General features: G+C 47.8%; 1 protein-coding gene across 1 annotated transcript; it reads right to left on the bottom strand.

Annotated features, from left to right (window-relative positions):
• Positions 1 to 5,417: 5,417 nt before the first annotated feature.
• Positions 5,418 to 24,307, bottom strand: RRM2B (ribonucleotide reductase regulatory TP53 inducible subunit M2B). Its single transcript, XM_076329314.1, has 9 exons — positions 24,247 to 24,307; positions 19,255 to 19,410; positions 17,519 to 17,635; positions 16,430 to 16,563; positions 15,264 to 15,358; positions 12,703 to 12,836; positions 9,407 to 9,511; positions 8,195 to 8,308; positions 5,418 to 7,723 (listed from the first exon to the last, which is right to left on the bottom strand). Exons 1-9 carry the CDS (start codon positions 24,298 to 24,300, stop codon positions 7,571 to 7,573), a joined length of 1,062 nt encoding a protein of 353 aa, XP_076185429.1. The 5' UTR covers positions 24,301 to 24,307; the 3' UTR covers positions 5,418 to 7,570.
• Between the last annotated feature and the right edge of the window lie 594 nt (positions 24,308 to 24,901).

Below are 24,901 nucleotides of genomic sequence, written 5' to 3'. Positions count from 1 at the left end.
CAGAAGGAACTCACCAGCTGAGATATATTTCAAAGAAACCCCCCTGCTTTCCTGGAGCCCCATTTAAAGCCCATTCTCCCCTACAGTCCCGGCAACCCAGATTTCCTCCTACCTGCAGAGCTGAGATATCCAAGAGAGAGGCAGGTGTTGGGGGGGTTTCCATGCATCGAAAGGTGGCTGAGGTGTCCCTGTACCCAGCTCTGGTCTGGAGGAGCTGCTCCACAGCTGCCACTTTCCCAAGGGAGACCACAAGTCCCGCTCTGTGCCATAAGGAACAGGACACTTCAAAGCAAGTCTATGCTCGGAAAAAGTAAACCCAGTAGCAAATAAACCAGTAAAGTCCCACAGAAATGCTTTTAAATGCTGGAGACCTAGTAAAGAAACACTCAGTTTGGTAGAGAATAATATTTTTTCCAAAGCTGTAAATTATCTCAGTGATGGGATCTAAAAGCCTCCTGCGTCCTGTGTCCGGCTGGGCTTGTCCGCATGCACTGGCCCTGCTTCGGGGAACGAGGGTCTCTCCACCGAGGGGGGCTGTGGCTCAGAGCAAAGGGATCTCAGTCCTTCGCTATTGCCACTGCCAAGTTCAGAGTGGCAACAGCCACAGCGAGGCTGAAACTCAGAGCTCAGGCCTCCCCCAGGTCTGCTCCGGGCTCCTCGGCTTCAACACTGGCAGCAAATTTTCCCAGCACTAGTGATTTTCCAGGTCCCCAAAGCTGCTTCTGCCATGACTTCCAATTGAGCAGATGGTAGCACTAGTATTATTATTCAGTACTATTACTGAATATTTATTAGTCAATATTTGTGCTGGTCACCACGGGGTTCAGTTCCCCAGAGTTGGGGTGATGGAGCTGCCAGGAAAGCGAGTGCAGGACACGAGTGACCGCATGAGTCTGCATACGATGATCATTTTTGTTGCACAACTGCTGGCATCTAAGCAATGAGGAGTGAACCAGCTGTCACTCCCATTGTCACCAGCACATCTTTTGCCTGTCATACTTCTACTCAAGGCATATCACTGCCTTCAGGAGCCCCCAGCCCTTCCCTGGGTGGTCCCAGTCTCTAGGAGGTGGCAGATGTGCCACCTCAGTCTGCCTTCAATTAATCATTCAAAACTGCCTGTGCAAGCAGCAAAACAGCCCATCCCACTCTGGAGATCCCCCACAGCAGAGGCCGGCGACGGTGACCACCATCAGCACACAATGGGTCCTGGACAGGCTGTTTGGTAACAGACCTGCAGACAACAGCACGGGTGGAGAGCCTGAACAACCTCCTGCATTGTAAGGTCACCGGCTGTGATTCTTGCATTTCCTCATAAAACAACCTGAGTATAATCTCTTTTGAACCACGTCTGTGGGCTAAGAAACAGCGATGGGCAGCCAAACTTTTCCTGCAGCTCTCAAGTTCAAGTTAGCTTGCGGTGCCAGAGACTTTCATCAGAGGAGTAAAAACTGTTTGCACATTGAGACTTGTTCTTAACACTTCTCCTGGATCTGCCAACTGGCAAGAAAAAAAAATCCCACCAACTACTCTGCCATTCACCCAGAGCCTGCAGTGCGATTTTGGGAGCCGAATTTGGGAGCTTCCTCCCTAAAAGGAATAACTTATGGACTACCTGAGACAGGACCTTGTTTGGGGGGCTTGAAAAAAAGCCCCCCAAAACCACACCAGCCACACGAGCACACAGGCTGCTCTGAGCCCAGGCTGGGGCAAGCAAACATGGTTCTTGTCAGGCCCGTGCTTCGCTGCAGACCTTTTATTTGGCACTGGCACTGCGCACAGGGCTCCCTGCAGGGCTTAGCAAGAGCCAAGTCCAAGCCAGGCAGGACTTCAGCCTGAGGCGCAGCTGAAAGGTCACGGCATCACCACGCCAGCCATCACGCAGAGTGGGCAGAGAAGCAACCGTGCAGAGCCTTTTATGGCGTCCCAGCACCTTCGTTTTTCTGTGTAGCCACCGAGTAGGAGTTGTGGCATGACCTTTAGGAAGGGCTTGCAGGGACAGGCTTTGAGCAGATCACACAGCAAGCCATCCAGCAGTCACTGTGCCTAGCACAGATTTTTTCTGACATTCACTGGGCACCAGAGGAACAGGAGCCAAAGTCGGTCCCCGCTGGTGAAGTCATGGAAGCATCCAAAATACCTTCTTTTCATCAATCCATTGATCCCCTTTCATCACCTGTTGGTGATGACCTCCTCCTGCCTCTGTAGTGAAAGGCACTCACTAAAGGAACAGGCATCACCAAGGCCCAAAAGTGGCCTGTCCCCATGGCAGGAGTCAACTCCTCACCCTTGATGCCAGGCTGGTCCACGTAACTCACTGTGGCAGCTCTCCTCCTCATACTATGAGCTTACTAGAGACGCTGCAGCAGTTACCCGAGGCCACTTCCAGAGTAACATTAACCAAACTGTGTACTACAGTAAAAAAAAAAAAGGGGTTGATGATATGGATTTGTCCCTGCAAAACCACCAGCAGCCACACTAGAGCCAATGCAGTGATGAATGGTGCAGGCAAAGCAACAGCAGTCCCAGGGGAAGGATGTTTCCCGGGTAAGTCCTTCAAGCAGATTTGGGAAGAAGGATCTGCAGTGCAGGAGCCCCTGGTCAGCAGAGCTCTGCAAGAAGCTGCGACATCGGCAGCACCACTGCCTGTCATAGAAATCTCATGTCTGTCACTCACAAATCCTCTTTTATTTCATTAGAAGGGGCAAAATGCAGCAGGGGATTCCCGAGCCTGTCCACGTGGCTACACTCAACCACCCAAAGACCAAAGTTACTGTTTTTCAAATCAGGCATGTGTGCTCCACACTGGCCAAACACAGCCATTCCTCAGATTTACCTGTATTTTAAGCTGAAGAAACCTTAGCTTAAGATTTTGGTTAGCAGAGCACAGCTCTAGCCTCACGGCTTGGGCAGCCTTGGTTCTTAGAGCCAGATTATGTACGATGGGATGGGAGAAGCCTCTGGCTGTGCCACTGCTGTCATCTGTGCCCAGGCGGAGAGGAGCAGAGCAGCTGCCGGCAAACGAGGAATAGCATCTCTCAACAGCAATATTACAGTGTCCATCTTACCCTTCTGCTCCAGGGAGAGGATTTGCTAAAGCCTGACATTCAAAGGCTTCTCCCCTCAACTTTGGTTTTGCGTATGTGTTGTGTGTATACCAGACGTGTACATCAGTACGCACATATATAAAGTTTATACATGCACGTGCGTATTTCTGCAGAGCGCAGTGTGGAGAGCGGTCCTCAGTCGCACAAGCATCCTCCTGGCAAACACACACTCGGCTACACGTAACATTAACACACCAGCATCTCCGGGAACTGTTTCTCTCCCAGAAGGAGCTCTAGAGAATATAGCGACAGAAACATTAATATTTGCTGACTCAAGGGCTCCACCAGGAGGAAAACCAGCCTGGATCATCCCCTCAGAAGGGCTAGAAGGAAGGCGCTCCTCTGGCAGGCTGGGGAGTGACTGGCAGGGAGGCCAGACTTGCTGTTTAACAACGTTCAAAGGAAAGGATGAGAAATGTGGCAGAATTGTATTAGCGCAGTGTCAGCCGGCCAGGGGCTAGCCGCAGCTCCAGGTGTGCTGCCACACACAGAGCGTCCTCATCTGCTGCAAAAATCTTGCCAGTCCAGCAACACGGTCTCCGGGCTGTCAAGAAACTACTAAGAGCGAGCTTGCTGATTGCCCTGTCTTACCCACTTTCTTTTCTTTCCCAGCAAGGGCTGGGAATAGTCACTGACCTACTGCGCTCCACAGTGGTTTCATGACCAGAGAGCAGGGCTGGGAGCACACTGTCTGCTTATGACTATTGCTAATCAAGTCATGGGTTTTGCTAGGACCCACGTGTCTGCTTGAATGGGAACAGTGGGAGCTACAGAGGCCGTTTTGGATGTTAAAAGGTGGGATTCTACCCATGAGCCTCAGCTCCCCTTGCAGCCCCCAGAGACAGGTTTCTGCTCACCTGACCATTGCAGACATGTCCTTCTCCATGAGACAAACCCCTCCAGAAGCACCTTCGCTGTCACGCTGGCTATAATGGGAGTCCATGCACCAGCCTCGGACTCTAACCCAGAGCACTCGGACTATATATTGAAGGCATGCATCACAACTTCTCTCTCACACACACACCCATCAGGCTTTTTTAAGCGTGATGGCCACAGTGTGAGATGCTGTCGTGGTTTAACCCCAGCCGGCAACTAAGCACCACACGGCCGCTTATTCACTCACCCCAGTAGGATGGGAGAGAGAATCGGAAGAGTAAAAGTAAGAAAACTCGTGGGTCGAGATAAAGACAGTTTAATAGGTAAAGCAAAAGCCGCGCATGTAAGCAAAGCAAAACAAGGAATTCATTCACTACTTCCCATCAGCAGGCAGGTGTTCAGCCATCTCCAGGAAAGCAGGGCTCCATCACGCGTAACGGTTACTTGGGAAGACAAACACCATCACTCTGAATGTCCCTCCCTTCCTTCTTCTTCCCCCAGATTTATACACTAAGCGTGACGTCATATGGCATGGGATATCCCTTTGGCCAGTTGGGGTCAGCTGTCCCAGCTGTGTCCCCTCCCAACTTCTTGTGCACCCCCAGCCTACTCGCTGGTGGGGTGGTGTGAGGAGCAGAAAAGGCCTTGACTCTGTGTAAGCACTGCTCAGCAGTAACGAAAACATCCCTCTGTTATCAACACTGTTTTCAGCACAAATCCAAACCACAGCCCCATACTAGCTACTATGAAGAAAATTAACTCCATCGTAGCCAAAACCAGCACAGACGCGCAGAGCCAGACCCAGCTTGTCCACCAGAGCCCTCAGAGGCACATGGTTTCTGCCCAAGACCCAGCGCTGGTGGGAGAGGAAGGGACCTTGTGCCCTTCATGCCTGTCTCAAGGAGGCACAAAGGGGCAGCAGGGACAAGACTTTTGACTTGACACCCCTGAGGGCGCAGATGCCATCAGGTGTGAACCTCTGCCAGCTCAGACCCAGCTGCCCGGTGCTTGGCTGCAGGCAGACCTGGCTGGCCCCTGAGCTGGGGCTGAACCCCACGCTGCTGTGCCCAGGCACAGTCAGGGCACCCGACCCGAGGGCACGATGCCCTTGATATATCAGATATCAGATACCACCCACCGAAATTACATTTCTGGAGTGTTTCTTCTTTGAATCTAAGGGACTCCCAAGAGATTTCTCCTTGAGCCAGGAAATTCCAGGGAAAAAAGTATTTGTTTGCTCCCTAGACTGCAAACCCCATTCCTGGGAACAAGAAACAGCAAGTCAAGAGCTCACAAAGTGCAAGACAGCGTATGGAGCACTCGTAACTTTCCCCCACAACCCAAAAGCTGTGAACACCGTCTTACTCTGGCATGGCCCAATTTTATCGTTTTGGATTTCACAAGAAAGCACGTAACTAGCAAACAAAGGCATGCTCCTCTCCACGTTCAAGTTTTATTGAAACTACATACATACTTTACACACAAATGGAATGGGAGCCGTTGTACCAGACTTTGGTTCTCATATACATTAACAGAACCTGAGCACATAGCAGTTTTGTATTTGAATATTCTGTATACTCTCATCTTAATTCACAACACTCAAAACAAATGCTTTTTAGTACTTTTAGTGACATAAAAATAGGTTCCATTCCTCCAACAACAGACCCATTTACAACATCTTCTCTTTCTCCCCCATCAACGCAGTATTTCCGAAAGGTGCTGCATTTTCTGAGTCCATAGTTCTCTTGCAGTTGCAGGATGTTAGTGAGGGACACCAGTTCCAGCTTTTCTCTGTACTCTCCAGGTCCCCCTCTGCCCTCCCCAAGTGCCTCATGTCAAATGATGCAGGCCCTTCTGTAGGAAAAAAAAGCTGTCCTGTTTCCATGCTCATTACATACTCATGATCTTTTACTGAGACCAAACAAAAAGAGTCAGTTTTGCTGCTTGTTTTTACATCAGGGACAATTGTTCACTAGAAACTACGCTAAGGCAGTGGACCTATTTAATGAACTCAGGTACCCAAGGCTATGGCTGATCTGGGCTGGCAGGGAAATAACACTTATATCACCCCACCACTGATAACCCTGGGCTGTCAGCTCATCTCATGCCAGGCATATCGAAAGCAGCACAAGATGTTTGCAACAATAAGAAAGACTTACAAAAGCTCTTATACAAATTGCTGAACATCATGAAAAAATGCTTGGGTTTAATAAAGCAGAACCCTTTGTCTAGCTCATGTACACTCACTTCACCTTTGAAAAAAATGAGCGTATCTATTTGTAAATAATCTACCTAGAACTGAATAGTATTCCTTCCATCCCAAGTACCACTGCAGTATGTTAGCCATTCTTCAATTGCTCCATTCTCTGCACGTGACATCAAGAAATTAAAGTTTTCAGGCACACACTGGAACACACCAAAAACCAAACAGTAGTCCTTTGTAAGATGCTGCTAATCCATACTACTTCAAGATTTGTTTTTGAAAGGTTTAATACTTTCCTCCAGAAGCTCTTCTGTGACAATGGTTTCAATGGTTCACATTAAACACGCAACTTGAAGTACCTTCATACGTTATTGGTGCTTCCTTACAGCCCAAGTAGTATGTTTGTAGCACCTCAAGGGATAAACCCTTGGAACGATATGCCTTCTCACCTCATCAATGCACAAGTGAAACCGAGAAGGGGAGAATATCAAGTCACCCACCATGCCAGAGGGAAGACACCCACCGCTGGCTGTTCCAGTGTCAGATGCTGATTGCAACTCAGCACAAGTACAGACTGCTTAATAAGGCACTTGTTCAGAGAAGCAGGGAAAAACAGGCAGCACAAGCCAAAAAACTACAGGATGCGTTTTTTTCTCCACTATTAACAGGCTTGCCTTTTCAAGGACCATTCATAGTCCACTGACCTGCTCAGTAACAGCTGTAGGACAAAAATCGTATGTATTTGATTTGAACTCCTACCAACAGCCATCAGGTTTGCAACCAGAGTAAAAACGTTTTCAGACAGAACCCAGGTTAATGGGGAGATCAAACTGTATCCCTGGGTTTAATAAGATTTTATAGTTCATACCTTATTAATGTCTTCCCACATTCACTTATTATCTGTGGCAGGACGAAGGGGAAGAGCTTTTACTCTAGACCAAATCTATAGACATGAAAATAGAAACTATGAAAATAATTTATAGCAACATATATACATAGAGTGATACCTCATCTGGTTTTCATATTAAAATACCATAACATGAGGTAAATAAGCAGTTTGCTTTCTTAAAACACTACCAAAGTCTTAAAAAAGTAGTAGTATCCAGGTAATTTTTAAAGACGGCAATCACAGCAGATGAGTCAAGGGAATTTTAAAAAGGCCATCTTTTTAAAAAGCCATATAAATTTTTTAAAAAGGACCCCTCTTTTTTTTTTTTTTTTTTTTTTTAAATGACACAGAGACATTTACTCCTCAGACAAACAACATGAAAACCCAGGAAAAAAATCCCAGTAGACTCCAATTCCAGGAGAAGAAATGAAGACAACTTCACAGCAGAAAGTGAGATGGGGAGAGGGAAACAGTCACCATTCGTTTGCCAAGTTATCAAAAATCTGCATCCAGAGTGAAGACATTGTCCATTGTTTCTGCCATAACAGCAAAACGTTGATATTCCGAAACCCGCTTCTCAAAGAAATTTGTTTTTCCTTCCAGAGAAATATTCTCCATGAAATCAAAAGGATTTTCTGCATGAAAGACCTGGGGAAGCGAAACACTATTACACTGGTGATTCTGATAGGGTAACAATGCTTTAAAAAACCCCAACAAACAAAACAGCCAAACTAGATCATCCCTTGCCGTAATATGCTGTAGGATCTATGGACACCTATCTAAGCAAGTTCAGTACTGTCACTCCCCAGGAGTTTGGTCCATGGTGAAGTTCACCCGCGCAAGGTGCTTATTATCCTTCAGGGACTGCAGCACTTGAGCACAGCATAAGTTTCCCATTACAAAACTACAGAGCCGCTGAAGGGAAACAATGGCCTAAATTGTTCTTGCTCTTTTAAATAGTGAAGCATATATATTAACGCTGTGGTTTCGGCTGTCACTCACAGAAAGTGCAAGCACTAAATATGACCTGCTCCCAGGCACATTAAGAGAGTGCTTTGTGCTGACAGCTTTCCTGGGCTGTCCTGGCAGGCCAGCATTCCGGGCAATTGTATCTCTTACCTTTGAGAACCCAAGCTCCATCAGTAACCGGTCTGCGACAAATTCAATATATTGTTTCATCAAAGTGCAATTCATTCCAATCAGACCAACAGGTAACGCCTCTGTTAGAAACTCCTAGAAGTTAAAATACAGACGATATTTAGAGAAATTAAATTTAAGGGAAAAGGAGAGAAGACACCTGTGTTTCACAGTAACACAATTTGTGATATTCCAGGCTCCCCAGGCAGTTGTCTGAATAAATAACTTGCATCACTAAACTCAACAACTGTCTTCTGTTTTCAGTAATTGTTTGTATCTTCCTTTATTTTTAGCATGTTCTTCTGGAAAAGGCACAAGAATTTTTGTTACTGCCCCTGTCATCTGCCTTTCCCCACCCCCCCGTAAGATCCCAAGCTTCAGTGTAAGCTTGAGCTCCAAGTTCAATAAAACCTACAGACCATACTAGTGGGAGCAGGAATAGATCCAGAAATCTCCAGTTTTCCTTGGCTTCCAGCCATTATAGAACAACAGATCGGAGAGGATAGTGATATATATGAGTGCTGAACCCAGCCACGTATATGTTTAGGCACTGATGCAATACCTCTCAGTGTTGTGAGGCAAAGTTGGGGCATTTGTCATCATCACAGTAGTTAGATGACAACAGAAAAGAAAGAGTAAATTACAATCCTGCCAAACACTCAGCAGTGCAGAAACTTGTAGTTGCAGATGGGTAGCACTTCATGTGAAGGAACCTGACAGCAACCTCAGAAAAAGTCAGAACCCAGCATGGTACACGTGACCAGAACAGACCCTGTCTTCTCCTGAGGACAAGCAGGGATGTGTACACAGTAGGGAGAGACAAAGATCCTGAAAGGACAGAGGTAAACAAACTCTTCTCTAAGAAACAGTTGCAGTTGGACTAGATGATTGATGTAGGTCCCTTCCAACTGGAACTATTCTATTCTATACTAAGACAGCCTTTCTTCCTTTCTGTCATTAAGGAGGAAACCAGCTGCCAGCTTCAGCTTCTCCCAGTTGCTTGACAACTGAATCAGAAAGTCTCTGACTCTTATTGTCACCATTAAGGAAGAGGGAAAGGATTGCATAACGCATCAGGGATCCAGGCCTGAGCCAAGTATCAAATACGGAATCCCAAGTTAGAATTTAATTTGTCTATTTTTGCACATAAGATTGGTCCTGCGCTGCCCACAATGCTGTCATGGCCAGGCTTACCTGCTCAATTTCAACAGCATTAATGATGATCTCACGGACCCGCTCTTCTGACGGTCTGTTCACTAAATAATGGAACATTAGACAAGCAAAATCACAGTGTAGACCCTGAAATAACAGAGAACAATGAAAAAAAAAGTCAGTTTTTCCCTCCTCCACATAGTTTGCTCTTACTTTCAGGCAGCCTCATTCAGGTTGAAGCTTCCTAGCCTCCTGCTTCTTTGACAGTCTTAATGTTACCACGTGTAGCAGGCACTTTTAGTTTACAACCCAGTTAGTAACATCTGAAATCTAACATATGACACCTACGCCAAAATAACGCTCAGCATACGTGTTTCGCAGGTAAGTATTTTTGAGAGCTGCTCTACTGTGAGGGATCCTACACAGAGCCCTGCTGGATCCCTGCCTCCTGTCACAGATGCTTTTACAGAAAGACTCCTACATCAAGACCTGCAAAACTACCTGCCAGTTAACACAGACTGTTTACCTGCTCTCCACTTCGAGATACCTGTACAGAAATACTTGTTTTAAGTTCTTTTAGTAGCCTGTCTTCCTTTGCTTCTCCTCACAGCATTTTCAGAAAGAAAGATTCAGATTAGAGTCACCAAATCCAAGATTAACAAGTCATCTCTCCACACAATGTGTACTTACTGTGAGGAATTTGCTACTACAATGTTCATAGGTTTGTAATACTTAAGGCTACTGTGCCCCAACTCAACTCACCTCCACATTTCACCCAGCTATCCTGTACAGAGCCCAGGAAATTGTGTTAATTCCCAAGATTTCCAGAAAAGCCTCCAGCCAGGATAAGACAACATCAGGACACGAGCAATCTCTCACAGTCTGAGCAGGGTACCAGACAGCTGCTCCGAGAGGTGCCTCAGTTTCTATTTGAGCTTGCCTGGCTACAGCTTGAGCCTCTGGCTTCAGCCATACCCACTGCTGCTAGACTAAAGGAGCACTGTGCTGCCATCTCTCCTCTCAACAGCAAGGTGGTGATTACAGCCTATAAGCACCATGAGGGCACATCCAGAGTGAAAACCAGTCAGAAGGATTTGGCAGACTATGGGCTACGAGACAACCCAGTGCTATTGTTAACAAGGGTCAAAACAAAACCAAGATGCGAAAACTTTTTTGGAAAGGCTACAAAATCCTTGTGCTTCAGGTCATGAAACAGCCCTGAAACAACATAATTTGGGAAATACTCCCCTTCTAGGGACAGCATTAGCTGTCTGCTGCAGGGCTTCCCGTGGTCTTGTCCAGGGCACCATCACCAGCAGGATGCAGGACATGCCTAGCTTCTCACCCGAACCGGTGTGCTCTGCTGACTGGTGGTCCCAGCAGCTTTGCACCTTTAAGAATCAGAGATGCACCAGCTCAAAGAACAGCCTGGGAACAGAGCCTGCAGCTCAAAAAACATTGAGCATTAACCATTTATCTGTTCACGTGCATCAGAAAACAGTTTGTGTAATTTTCCACTGTGGATTCTTTTTACTGCCACTGCTTTTGTAACAGCATTTCCTGGTTTTCAATGCAGGTGCTGTGTGCACCAAGCCTTACCCTTTGTAACAGCTCAGCAGTTGGAATTATGCCAGCAGAGCTCAAGAAAAATTCAGTCTTTTGGTGCTTGACTCTGCAGAGAAGTACAGTTACACTGCTGTATAGAGGAACTCACATCTCATTCACCTGCAACTGATCCTTCTAACAAATACTTTCTCACTCGAATGGATCAGTTCGTGATGACTCACAGAAACAGAAGACACAAGGAAGGTCAAGGCTGAAGAACTGTTTGGTTTTGCTTACTGATCATATCACTTTCTTCAAAAGCGTCTTTTAAATTAAAGACATCTTGTAAAATGCCTCCTTTCAAATCAGTTTATCTAATCCATGGAAATTACTTCCATTATGATAAAGCTTTTTATTCTTTTAGGCCAACTCTGGTAAGTTCAAACCACTAGCATGTTTATACTGCATACAAAACTGGTCTTTCTGCTTTTTCAGTGCTGACAGCACCATAAGTTGTGCAGTGCCTTAAAGACAGGCCCCAACCGTAAGCAACTGCTGCCAACTGGCAGGCAGTGGTGCAGGAAGCGGTGAAAAAAAAGGGCACTTGTCAGCACGTGGCCTGCCACATTCGGTGTGCTGACATGCAGCCCCTCAGACACATCACGTCTTAAGCTAAGAAGCACTCCCCTCTAATGCAGGCCTGTAGCTGCCCCCTCCCAGGAGATCCTATCACTGTGCAGTAACACAAGAACATGGAGAGGAACGATATCTGCTGCTTCTGCAGCAACCTGCCATAGCTTGCCAGGCAACGGATGCAGAAGGCTGTCTGCAAGCTCTGGGACCCACAACTAGGGGCAGATGGGGAGTGGTACAAGGAGGCCACTTGAACCTGACTGAAGCAGTTAAGGCAGAGCAAGGCTCAGAGTCACATCCTAACTAGGTCCCTGCCCAAGCCAGCCCCCACTGCAGTTGGGGACCATGCAATTCCACACCAGTCCTTGGGCAGCCAGGTCTTTGCCTCCCTTCACAGCACAGGAAAACAAACGTCCCCTTCAATCCAAAAAGTCCACCTTTTTGATCACACTATGCATTGGGGTATTGCTAATATTTATGTTTACTTCCTTTAAAAACAGGTATTTCTGCTGCGCCACATAGCAGCACCTAGGCTTTAAGTTCATTAGTAACTTACAGCTAGAAGTCTGCTTCTTTCCCCTTTTTACAAATATTCTGGGAATAGCCTGCTCCTTCGCAGGACTCCAATCTTTCTACACATCAGCAGTTAGAGCTCCTCCACCAGGCTGCAGAAACAGGGTCAGGCACTGCTCTGGGGAAAGGAAGCCTCTTCTCTGTGCTGCCTAGGAGGTGATGTTAAAGCAGATGCAGAAGGCTTACTGCAGGAGAAGCTCTAGGGAGCACGGCCTGCAGTTACCTGGCAGGTAACCAGGACCTCTGTCCTACCAGGACAGTGGACCTTCCCTGGAAAACCTTGCTGCTGACACTGGCTAGCAGAGAACCTACTCAGACTTCTACCACCTCCTTGGCCTCCAGCACTGCTAACATTAAAAAGGCTCCGTCATACCCAGAAATGCATCCCCTACTCACTGCCGGATTCTCTTTCTCACTGGTTCCTACCCAAACACTGCTTTCTGCTCTCTTCACCCTCCCTCCAACCCTCCCTGCCACCAGAGGTGGGCCGCTCTGGCAAGACTATGGGATGTTTATGAATATAATTCTGCCCTTCCCCTGGGAACTCACTTTCCTTCCCAGACAGTATGTAGGACATGACATGTTACCTCATCTCTGCTAATAAGTTCATTGGAGAAAGTCAGTCCAGGCATCAGGCCCCTCTTCTTCAGCCAAAATATAGCAGCAAAGGAACCCGAAAAGAAGATGCCTTCAACTGCAGCAAAGGCAACCACTCTCTCACCTGTTTAACATAACACATTTTCAGTTAGACACAAAATAGTGTATTGCTCGTCAGCAAGACGCACCATCTGCATCAGACAGACTGATGCTGGAGAGGAGCAATCCCCTTTGCAGCACCAGGTGCTGTGTCTGACCACATCTTTCAGCAGATCCCGAGGCATACAGGGTCTACACACGCAACAGCACTTAACCTCAGGCAACCCCAGCACAACTGAAGAACCAGGACACCCACTGAAACTGCCACAGGCCAGAAGGGAAAGAACATAACTGTCCAAAGTGGCCAAGACATTAGTACTCTTTTATCTTTCTCCTAAAAGGCAGGAAAATGGCTGTGTAACTAATAGACAAAACTGAGAGAAGAGCCAATCTCCTATAAATTAAACAAAAAACCCTACACCTCAATTTCTGCTTGTTGAGAATTTACATAAAACCATATTCTTACAAGAGTGGAAGAACACAGAACATAATTCATCAAGACACAAATAACTATTTATGTTGTCCCACCTGTTATCCCACCCATCCAAGGAAAGCACAGCATTATTGGTCCCAGTTCTCCCTGTTCTCTACAAGAATGTATTTCTTCAGAGTACAAGACCATCTGACTGCTTGGTGATGACACATCATTCCATGCACTCTATTTTAAACAACTTCACAAGATCCTTGGGTATATTCTAACATGAAGAGCTTTTGCATTAAGTGCTGGTGCCTTTTCCCAGTGAGAACTGCATAGAATTTTGTTTAAAAAGTAAAATAACCCCAAAATAGCCAGATGTCCCACTTTCTCTATGAGATGCAAATGCCATCTGCTGGCTCATCTGAAGAAATTCAAGTTAGGAAAAAAGCATGAAGAGCAACACGAACTTACAAGTATCTAAGGAACTTACAAGTTACTAAGGAAAGAATTTGTCTGGCATTGCTAAAAATCTCCTAGGTTAATTCTAGAGAGGAGTGGAGGAAGGCTGCTCATACAATATAGGTTTAATGAAGCACAAGACTGAATATCGATATGGTTTTTATTACATTCCACCTGACTAGCTATCATACAAATGAGTTATGCTGAAACAAAAATCACCCATCAGCAGCACCACATAACGTGAGCGCACGCTGGGAGGCTGAGAGTTCACAGAACAGATAGAGCAATTGAACCCTCAGCATAAGAAATCAACCAAAGCTGCGGAGACCCAGTTGCAGGCCAGGTCCCTAAGCTGGAGGGAAACACTAAGCAAACAAGCCAGCCAACCACTTTCATATACCATATCTCATAATCCGTAACTGTAAGACCTGGGCCCCCCAAATGTTTTAAACTTGGGACGTTTTCTCAAGAAGATGAAAAAAACAGAAGACTAGAAATTTAGTAGAGTAGTACTTTACAAAGTAGTAGTACTTTACAAAAATTTGGATAAGATGCATGAAGTTTGGAGGCAGGGGGTGGGGGGAACATTGCTTTTTGAGTTAGGGAACCTTCTGATTCCTGGCACACTCCACGCTGCTGGGAGCCAAATGAAGGAGATGAAGAAGGGACTCCACACACAGCAAGCAAAGCCAGACTGGGGAGGCAATGGGATGCTCCAGGACAGGAGAATCTACAGCTACAAAAAGAACCCCACTCAAACAAGAGCTGTGAACAACAGATGCTGCAAAAGAATGACATTCAGATTTATTTTGTTTGTCTGGCTGAATTTCTCCATCTCCTACACTTTCTCTAAGTATAGAGGATGTTTGGTTTAGAAAATTCACCAGAGTCTGCCCATTATTCATTTCAGCTACAACACATCCTTCAGAGTTAACAATGTAAGCTGAATGCAGAACACTGGAAAGGATGCCCTGCACCATGCTGATGGAAGCTGAGCCAGTGTCCCAGCTCTGAAATGAGATACAAAACCTAGAAACCTGGTCCCAACAGCAAACCAGAAACATCAGAGACAGATGATTCTTGAATCTTTTTTGCCCAGGCTCAGTCATGCTGTCACAAAAAAAGGCTAAGATCACACACGAATTTGTCTATATGAACATGAACACAGAAAAAGCCTGGACTTGCAAGACTTCAGCTGCCCAGTTTTGAACACTGGAGTACAAAATAGGAGCCAACGGGAAGAAATAATCAGAACTCCTAGAAAACAAGGTCTACAAGCAAAAACTGAAGAAACTAGGGTTGTTCGGTATAAAGACAAAAAAAGACAGAGAAACCCACAAGCATTTTTCGTAACATGATTCTAGCACGTGCTGCGATTACTATATTGCTTTAGCTGAAGATAAAAACATACATGCTCACCAGAAGTTACTTCTAGTTCTTTAGTTAAACCAGAGACCCACAAGCCACTACATCATCTGTGAAGAATTTCATTTCATGTTCCAGGGATGCAGCTCACTCCCAGAGGATTAGTTTCTGACATGTGCAACAGAAACAAGTTTTTAAGAAGCTACACACCAAAAGTGGATTCTCTGTCTTCAATCCACTTCAGAGCCCAGTCTGCTTTCTTCTTGACACAAGGCATTGTTTCAATAGCATTAAATAAGAAATCCCTATAGAAGAAAACAAAGAGAAAACATCAGAATAATAAGAAGTGATTTGTGTAAATCTGCCCTGGTTGTCCCTACTGGCTCCACCAGACAGAGGAACCCATTATGCTAGGCTCTGAACTAACCCAAGTAAGAGACCATTCCCACCCCAAAGGGGTGATGATCTCTGACAACAAGGTGTGGCAGATGTGCAGAAAGCGACAAGGTCTCAGAGGAGGCGAGCTGCAGAGCTGCAGAGATGGGAAGTGAACTCAAATGTCCCATTCCAGGAGTGCCCACCCACCAGACCACACTGCCTTTCAGACTTCAAGCCAGATGGCAGCCACTTCCTACCCACAGAGCTAAACCTCATCTTGCCCAACTCCACAAAAGGAACTGGACAATTCCCAAGAGCACAGGCTCTGTTCCCATGCTAAACACCTCAAAGGAAACCTTGCAGTCCTCGCACTGTCACCACACAGGATGCCACCGTGGGAAACCAAGCTCTGCCTGACCATCACCATGGTGGAGTCTCTGAGGGAAAGTGCTTCTTTTCAAATGTATTACCATTTGGACTAGGAAGTTCTCCAGACAACATAGGTGATGGGGCTCTCCAAAGAACCCAATACTTTAAAAATAAGCAGTTCAAGTTGTATGAAAAAGCCCTGACAACAAAAAAGGTGAAAGGATGCAATACATTGATTAGTATATGTTAGAAACACCAGTTGGATCATGAGCACTCGATTTCCCGAGGCAGATCCTTTGCTGATGTGAGAGCAAGCACCTCAGGAGCACAATAACCACAAGGAGCTTGTCTAACCTTTAACAACACTTCACATAGTTCGCACTTCCTGCAATCAAAGATTTATACAAATATTAACTAACCTTCTGACACTTCCACAAAAGTCTGTTGGTCAGTAATACTTCTCTCCATTTTGGGAGTCAGGCATGCAGGCCTTGAAAGCTTTAGGGAACCGTCCCCAACTCCCCCAGTAAGTCAGTATGAAACAGAAGGCAGCTGCTGCTGCCCAATAACGGTGCCACTGGACTAGGTGACAGATCTCCCATGGGTCTGTAACACATCCAGAGGTTTACCTTTTCTCAGGATCTTTGATGTAGGTGTCTATGAGCAAGCTGTACATCTCTGAGTGAACGTTCTCAATGAGAATCTGAAAGCCATAAAAACAACGAGCTTCTGGGATCTGCACCTCCTGACTAAAACGCGCCACCTACCAAAACCAGAAAGCATGGCAATGAGTACAGTAAAACCAGTCCTGCATGACAGAACTCTAAGCTTAATGGGAGAAACAGTAGATCTCTACCACAGAGAAAGGATGGGAGCAGTTCAGCCCTACTTTATTCACAGATATGTCAATAGGATAGGTGTGGTGCAGAAGAAAATAAAGCAAGCTAGCAAGAAGTAAATACATCTGCTGTGCATATTGGATAGAGAGCTGCAGTGAAGCATGAGGGCACACAGGAGGAGAACAGAAAAATATTGCAATAGTAAACACTTCATATTGAACAAAGCCTCAGACTTTTTGTTCATCATTAAAAAAAATAAACAGTATGACATAAGACATGTTCATATAATATATGCACATATACTATGACATATTCTACACGTTATAGACGTTCAAGATCTAAACTGGGCATTTGCAGTCAGATACCACTGATAACCTGTGGTGAGACATTCTGCAGCCCAGAACTGATTTCAGTGGAAAGATTTCCCCACCTTTTTAGCAGCACCCATCTGCAGCCCTAAAAGATTCTAGGATGCCGTTCAGTGAGAGCAAAATGGATTTTACCAAAATGAAGAAACCAGAGCATGGCACAGCACAATCCCTCCCTACTTCTCATCTAACACAAGTACAGGAAGAAGCACAGGGTTCTACTAATTCATTGAGAAATGCGGATCAATACAGCCAGGCAGAAGGCTGAGCTCAAAAACTGTCCAAGAGTGATGTGATTTGGAGTCTTGCTGACCACAGTTGACCCAATTTAACTCAGACACTGGCTCCAGCAGAACAAGCTGCTTATTCCCCTTGGCAAATGTGAGATGATGGGAAGAAAAAAAAAGTACACATTTAATAAACTTATGCATTAATGTGAGAAAACCAAAATGAAAAGCCGATAAGCCAATAAAATGAATAAGTATTCAAGCCCTCTGTAAAGCCTTCTCACCAGGTTTTCATTTACAATTCCATCACTGGCTGCAAAAAATGCCAGAACATGGGAGATAAAGTATTTTTCATCTGCTTTGAGCTTGTTCCAGTGAGGAAGGTCCTTTGACAAATCAACCTAATGAAAAGAAAAAAGACAAACGTTATTGCCCTTTTGAATTTGTCATTCTGTAAGAACAGAAGCAGCCTAGTCAAATGACTGAGGCAAAGTTTTGGCATTTGCTCTCAAATCTTTACATGTAGAGAATTTAAACACGTGACTGTAAAAGACAACAGACACACTGCAGTACTGCTGCCTCCCTCTGCAACAGTAACATCACGTTTGCTTCACAGTTTACACTTTTGTATTGGAATAAAAAAAAGTGTCTATTGAATTATAAATAAATTGGATTTTGAAAAGCATTAGTATCTTCTTGTCATGAGTATGAACATGCACCAACAAGCAGCACTCACACTTAAAATCTACTTGAAATAAATGCTGATATGCCAAGAAACCTATACCCAGGTGTGCCAAAAGATGGCCTTTGGCAGGTGTTCAGCCAAAGAATGGCACGGGGCAAACACTGTGCAACTGCTCTTGTCTACCAGGCTGAACTCTAGCCACAGTAGAAAACCACAACTTCCTTCGCATAGGCCTTCTTTGTTTGTTTGTTTGTTTGGGGGGGAGGGAGGGATTTCTGAACCACAGCAGCAGTTAAGTAGGGCCAGATGTGAAAAATACAGAGGCCTAAAAACTTATATATGTGTGTGTGTATAAATATGTACACATATATGTGTGTATATAAACACATACAACACGAATCAGTTTTAAGTTAACTTTCCAGTTCATTTGGAAATGCACTGACAGAAGGAACCAGTAATATGGTAAAAGGGCAATGCTGATCAGGCAGGAGTTTAAATGCCTTTTCTTTAACAGCTTAAATCAACCTCTGCTGCAACAGGGCAGCAAGCCTCCCACACAGGCAACGGAATAGCACTTCTATGGACAGCTGCTCCTCACCATCCCAGGTTGCTTTCTGGCCTATTTAGAGCCTGCCAGTGCTTTCAGCTCACTCCTCTGCAATTGCAGTTCACTGCTCACAAACGAGCAAAGGCTGCAGAAGCTTTCAGTTGGAACAACCAGCTCAGCTGGCAGGTAATCTCTTCAGATCAGTGCAGTGTTCAAAAGCCTCTGCTGCTGCAAGTGTAGCGAGCTGAGTACTGCTCAGGTCTGGCTAACCAGCACCCTCGTGGAAAAACTTACAGCTTGCATTATAACACAGGGCAAGTATCTACCTAGGGCAATCAGAGTCAATAAGAAGCATTTTTAGCAAGTGTCCCTGATTATCACCATCTTTCTGGAAAATAGGTGCCTAACATTAAAGAACAGCATTTACATGAAATTGCCCAGAACATCTTACACGGGCAAGGAGTTAGTTGCAGGTACAGAGACCACAGCAGGGTAGGAGCTATCTGACCACAAATCAGAGCTATCTGACTTAGGGTCCCTCTATAACCAGAGAAACGCCCCAGGATACAATTCCACCTCATCCTAAACCAAACACCTAAAACAGCTCCGCTGAATTGCCCTGTGGAAGCAGCTTTCTTTCCACTGTCCATGAAGGGAGTCCTGCCCTGGTGCAGGCACCTCACGTTCGATGCAATTAACTCCAACCCTTAAAACACAGAAGCCAGCAGCAGAGCTAGAAAGGAGGTGCCAGGACCCCGGTCTGAGCACCCACTGGCCCCAGGGCTCACCTCTTCTGCTGTCCAAAAGGAGGCCTGAGCCTGTTTATACATTTTCCATATGTCTGGGTACTGGATGGGGAAGATGACGAACCGGCGGGGATTTTTTCTGAGAAGAGGCTCCTCGTCATGATCCAAGCCATTTTCAGCAGCACTTGGAGAGGAGCTCTGAAAATAAAGCACAGTTCTGGTTAAGGTTGCCGTTACTTATTCATCCTCTTCCCCATATCCCAAAGGTGTGGTTCAAAAGCCACCCGTGTCACGCAGACACTCACCTGCCCCCCTCGGGTGGACGTACTACCCGTCCCTGAGCTACCTGCCCCCTTGCCCTCCATCCGTGCTCCCACTGCTGGGGCAGCAGCACTGCCTGTCTGCCCAGCTCTACCCGGCACGGCTCGCACCAACCGCCCCTCCCAGGTGTGCCAGCACCAGGAAGCGCCAGACACCTGCGTGCCAAACAGAAAGCCTTTCTGCAGCACGAGGAGGAAATCTGCCCCGGGAAAAGACATCAGCCGCTGCGGTACTGCACACGGGGAGATATGTGCAAGGTCACCGCACACTGCCGCCAGCCCACATCCAGCACAGCTCCACGAGGCTCACTGCCCAGGTTATCTCCAAATCATTTGCTTTACATCAAGCCACTTGGGCCTAGATGGACTTTCTTAAAAATGCCATGAGATCACAGCAACTAATCCCGTTTGGTAGAGGAACAGCCCTGTGCCACAGCGAGTCTCTGCATGGAGGTTCATGTATGCAATCCTGCGGTGAGCAGAAGGCAGCCCACACACCAGCGCAGGTCTGGAGGCTAATCTGGAGGCTGTCCCTCGAGTGCCAATATGAAGCTATGTGCCTCTCTTTCGAACAGCAGGCAGCAGGAAAACCCCTGCCTGGGGTCACCCATCCCCACCCTGCTCCCTCTGCGCAGGCTCCCGGAAAACACCCGTGCACAGCTCTTCCTCAGAGAGCTACCAGCCCAGCCAAGGTAGGGACAGCTGACGTTTATGAGACAGGCCAGTGAATAGCAGCAGAAAGGGCATTCCATGAGCAGGGCCTTCACCTCGCCTCCAGCTGGGGACATCTGCTCCCGGGATCAACGCCAGACAGCATCCCTGCCAGGCACATCACCAAGCACCTACTGAAGACAACCGTTGTGAAGAGCTGTCAGGACAGCATGCTGCAACCTCTCCAGAAGGGCTGGTGACTCACACTGATCAAAAGTTGAGCCAGCAGGACGCCCTTCTGGGTCGGTTCTGAGATCCCACTGACGCTGCTGCAGAGGATAACTAACCACAGGCAGTATATGAGTTATAATATATATTACAGCAGGGAAGGGGAGCAAAAGGTTTTGAATACCATTGCTTCTACCCTCTTAGGAGGTGCCAGAGTCCTTTCCCTACCCAGTCTGCTTGTAACCACTCACGTAATAAAAAGTAATCCTTTATTTCAATTTGGAAAATACCCTCAAACAAATAATTCTACTCACATTTAAAAAACAAACAAAAAATCAAACACACATGCACATTGCATAGCTGGCATATGTACCGCAGATTCCCAAAGAAAACACATCAGGAAGCACATTCTGGGTTACAATTTTACCACTTTATTATATTTTTAAATATTACTCAATTACACGAGACAAATTTCCCAGCATCATCTTGCAGAGTCTCTGCTGAAGGCCATGAGAGTGCAAGGCCTTTTGTATTTCCCAGGACACAGAGACAGTTGCAGTAACCCACTGGAAATGCCACAGGGGAGAATTTGGGCCCGGCAGGGACGGCACCCTGCACACACCTTCTCAGGGCCTGCCACACAGCTAGCACCTCCATCTGCTTCTGCACCAGCCATCATCCTTGAAAAAGGAAACACTGCAAAGGTTTTCCTTGTTAGCCCAGCGTTTTCCTGAGCAAAACCCTTCTGTACTGCCTGGGGACTATCCCCAAGTATTTATTTTGGCCTAACAAAGTGGACTAGCACTTACTAACCCCAGCCTTGATGTTCCTGAGCCACTCAAAAGCCAGCATGCAAGGCCCATAATGCAGGGAGATAATTTGAAAAATACTTCTGGTGTACAGAAGCGAAGCGGAGCAAAGGAAGAACAAAGTTCCAGTATGGCAGGAAAACTGGAGACCAACACTGAGACAAGGAGCACTTGCCATTTTTCCAATGGCCTTTAACAGCTGCCGTGCCGCAGGCCACAGAGAGAGGGCTCAACACACCAGAAATACTGTCAGTGCACAGTGAGACAGAAAGGCAAGAGAAGAAGAAAAGGCCTGTGAAGCAGTGTGTACGCTCTGGAGAGCCCCGATGGCAGGAAAGCAGAAGGATGGCTTCCAGAAGCCAAAGACTCAGAGTGATGGCACGACCCTGAGAAGGACCACCACACAGAACTGGAAAATGGTACAGGTTTTTAAAAAATAGGTGTTTGGTTTTTTTAAATTGTAAAAAAGGAAGGGTCAGCCCACAGAGACTACACCATACTGGAACCTCTCCCTCAACCCACCTCCCCTAACCCCTTCTGGGGTGGAGAGGAGTTTCACAGGCAGGCTCCATTTCCAAGTTGGCAGGGAGGCAACTCCTGGCTACGAGACAGTCCTGTGTATCTCCATTTTGGTTTCCATTCCTCTTAGCCAGTTTTATCATTACCTAGCCTGTTTGTTAATGCAGTACATGTCTTGGTACAACTCAGCTGAAAATTCATGGAAGATCCCTCTCTAATTCAATTTCAGGTGCTCGGCACATTCTGATTGCTGCCGGGGCTTCAGAGCAGCCACCACCTTGCCTGAAGGAGCACAACGTGTTCCCAGCCCTGCCTTCCTGGCCCCGGGGGGCACTGGCAAGGGTACGGGAGCTGGAGAAGGTAACAGTCACTAGGCCGATACACCTCCTGCTCTCAATCTGCACCCTGGATCTTTTCCTTAATCCTATGATGGTGCATAAAAGAGTCAACACCCGCCATAATAATGAAGAGCATCCAGCTTACAATGTGAACATGCTACTTTCTGTTCAGACAACATGAGCCAAACGCATAAAAGAGCTGAAGCTGGCAGGCACAGCCCAACCTCTGCTCTAGCAGGGTCAGCCAGAGCAGACTGCCCAGGACCACGTCCAGATGAGGTTTCAGAATCTCCAAGGATGTAAACTACACAACCTCTATGAGCAACCTGTGCCAGCATTTGACCACCTTCACAATAAACAAGTCTTTTCTTACGTGCAAATGGAACCTCCTGTATTTCAGTGTGTGCCCATTGCCTCTGGTCCCGTCATGGGGCACCACTGAGTAAGAGTCTGGCTCCGTCTCCTTTATTCCCTCCCTCAGATATTTACACACACCGATGAGATCCCCCAGAGCCTTCTCTTCTCCAGGCTGAACAGCCCCAGCATTCGTGGCCTCTCTTCGTATGACAGATGCTCCAGTCTCTTAATCATCAGCCCTTTGCTGGACACACTCCAGTACATCACATCCCAGTTATTCTGCAACTGCTAGAGATAAACTCTTCTGGTGATGACAATAAACCCAATGGACAACAAAGACTGCCTAGTGGTACTGAAGCTCTTTCCATTAATTTCAAATTTGGCAAACTAGGAAACAATTAACATATATACACATGTACAACCACCACCCCACAGCAATAGCTGTTGGGCTACGTGTGCAAGTATCTCGGTTACATGCCCTGTATCAATCATAGCCAGGGAAAAAGCTAAAGGCGCTGGCAGAGCCAGCACTGTGATGAGGCACATACCATGTCACGGTATGTGACCATGAACCCTTCCACACCCCGGTAAGAGGCTGCACGTGCATCCCACGAGCTCCCAAAGGCTTCAGGCCAGCCCTGGGGAGTGCAGGCCATGCTAGCGGTGAGACTGGGAAGATCACCAGCACTCCCGAGAGAGATGGCTTCACAGCACAGCAGCTGAGGAGCACAAGGCCTGCTAGTTCTGCATGCCCAAGGGGATGCACAGGACTACTGTTTGCCTCTGGCAGGCCAGAGTGAGCACCTCTTCATTGTGGGTACATACAGCATGCCGCTGTTCACAGAAGGAAACATTAAGGGTTTTTTTAGGCTTGTATTTAACACAGCACGACCCAGTTTCTGGAAACTTTGAGTACTGCTGAGATGCAAAGGTTTGGGAAGACCACGTGGGTTTCTCTGCCGTAAAGATCCTTTACCCTCACACACCTCAGCCTGGCTTCACAGGGTCATACTGGGGAGAACCCAGAATGGAGCTCAGACACTTCCTGGGGGCAGACTCTCCTGGTCCACAGGGGCTGGGAAGCCACGACCACCTGACAACATCCATGCCTGCCTCCATGGCAGCTCGGGACAGAGGGAACAAGCTCTGCCTTCCCAGCCCCAGGCAGGCACAGCTCTGCAAGCCCAGACCCCCGCAGGGTAGCAGGGCCCTGCGCTGCCCAGGCCTTGCGCCAGGTGAGCCAGGGCCTCCCGGGCCTGGCCGAATCCTGGCTGACTGTATTTATTCATCACACGTACGTTTTCAGTGCTCCCTGCCGTCACGGTGCCTGAAAGGTAAGACCCTCCTGAGCCCGAGCGGGACAAGGACATGAGGGCAACCTTGTGCCCTTTCCAGAGCTATCCAAAGCGCCGCCACGGAGCCGCGTCAGTAGATCCCCGGGGCAGGCAGGGGTGAAGCTACCGCGGTCGGGGTGGCCGGGACCCCTCCATGCCTGCCCCGCACTCCCCGGGGGAAGCCTGGCCCGGCGGGGAGGCAGCAGCAGCTGCCGGCACCCCGGCGGTACGGGAGGCCGCGGCGCCCGGCTGGAGCCGGCAGCTCGGGCAGGGCCCCAGCCGGGCAGGTGCCTGCAAAGCCGGAGATGTCCCAGCGGCGGGCAGGGCCGCGCTGCCGCCGCCCGCGCTGCCTCCCGGAGACGCCCGCACGGCCATGGCACCTCTCCCGGGCGGCGGGCGGGTCGCCCCCGCTGGGCGGCAGCGGCTGCGCGCCCGGGGCACCCGCCGCGGGGCCCCACCACCCCGGCCCCAGCCTTACCCGCTCCGGCCCGGCCGCCTCCTGCAGGGCCGCCCGCCCCCGGCGCTCCCCCATGGCCGGCGGCGACTGGGCCGCGAGAGGGCAGCGGCGGCGTCGGTTGAAGGGAGAACGGCCACGGCCTCGGCCGCCCCTCCTCCGCGGGGCGGGGCGGGCGCACTACGGCGGCAGTCCCGGGCCCTGCGGCAGCGCCTAGGCGCGGCCTGAAGGCGGTACGCCCCGGCCCCGGCCCCGGCGAGGCGGCCGCTGAGCAGGAGACCTCCCCGCACCGTTAGGCTCATAGCGGCGAAGGGCTTTCCGGTACCTGGTCTCCGGCGAGACCAGGGAGAGGACGCAGGTGCTTAGAGCCGGTCTCTGGTCTGAGGGGGGCAACCAGCGCACGCAGGTTTGTGCCTGCTTGCCCTGGTCTACAGGCCTCCACTGCTGCCGAGGCAGATGGAGAGAGAAAACTGAGGGAAGTAGAGCATTGATTGCAACTGATGGTCCCTTTTGTAGGGAAAAAACCAAAACCGACAACAACAAAAAAAATTAACAACCCCAAATTAGGAGAAAATCCTAGACAAGCCTCTGAAAGATGATAATGGAAGATGAACTAGTGGAGGGAGTTAACTGCTTTGTTGCAAGTATTTACTGAAGAACGTGTACAGAGTTGAAATAG

Source organism: Aptenodytes patagonicus, chromosome 2 (genome assembly GCF_965638725.1).
Source record: "Aptenodytes patagonicus chromosome 2, bAptPat1.pri.cur, whole genome shotgun sequence".
NCBI classification, from domain to species: Eukaryota; Metazoa; Chordata; class Aves; order Sphenisciformes; family Spheniscidae; genus Aptenodytes; species Aptenodytes patagonicus.
The sequence above is the reverse complement of the archived record's forward strand: the minus strand, read 5'-3'. Positions and strand labels throughout refer to the sequence as shown.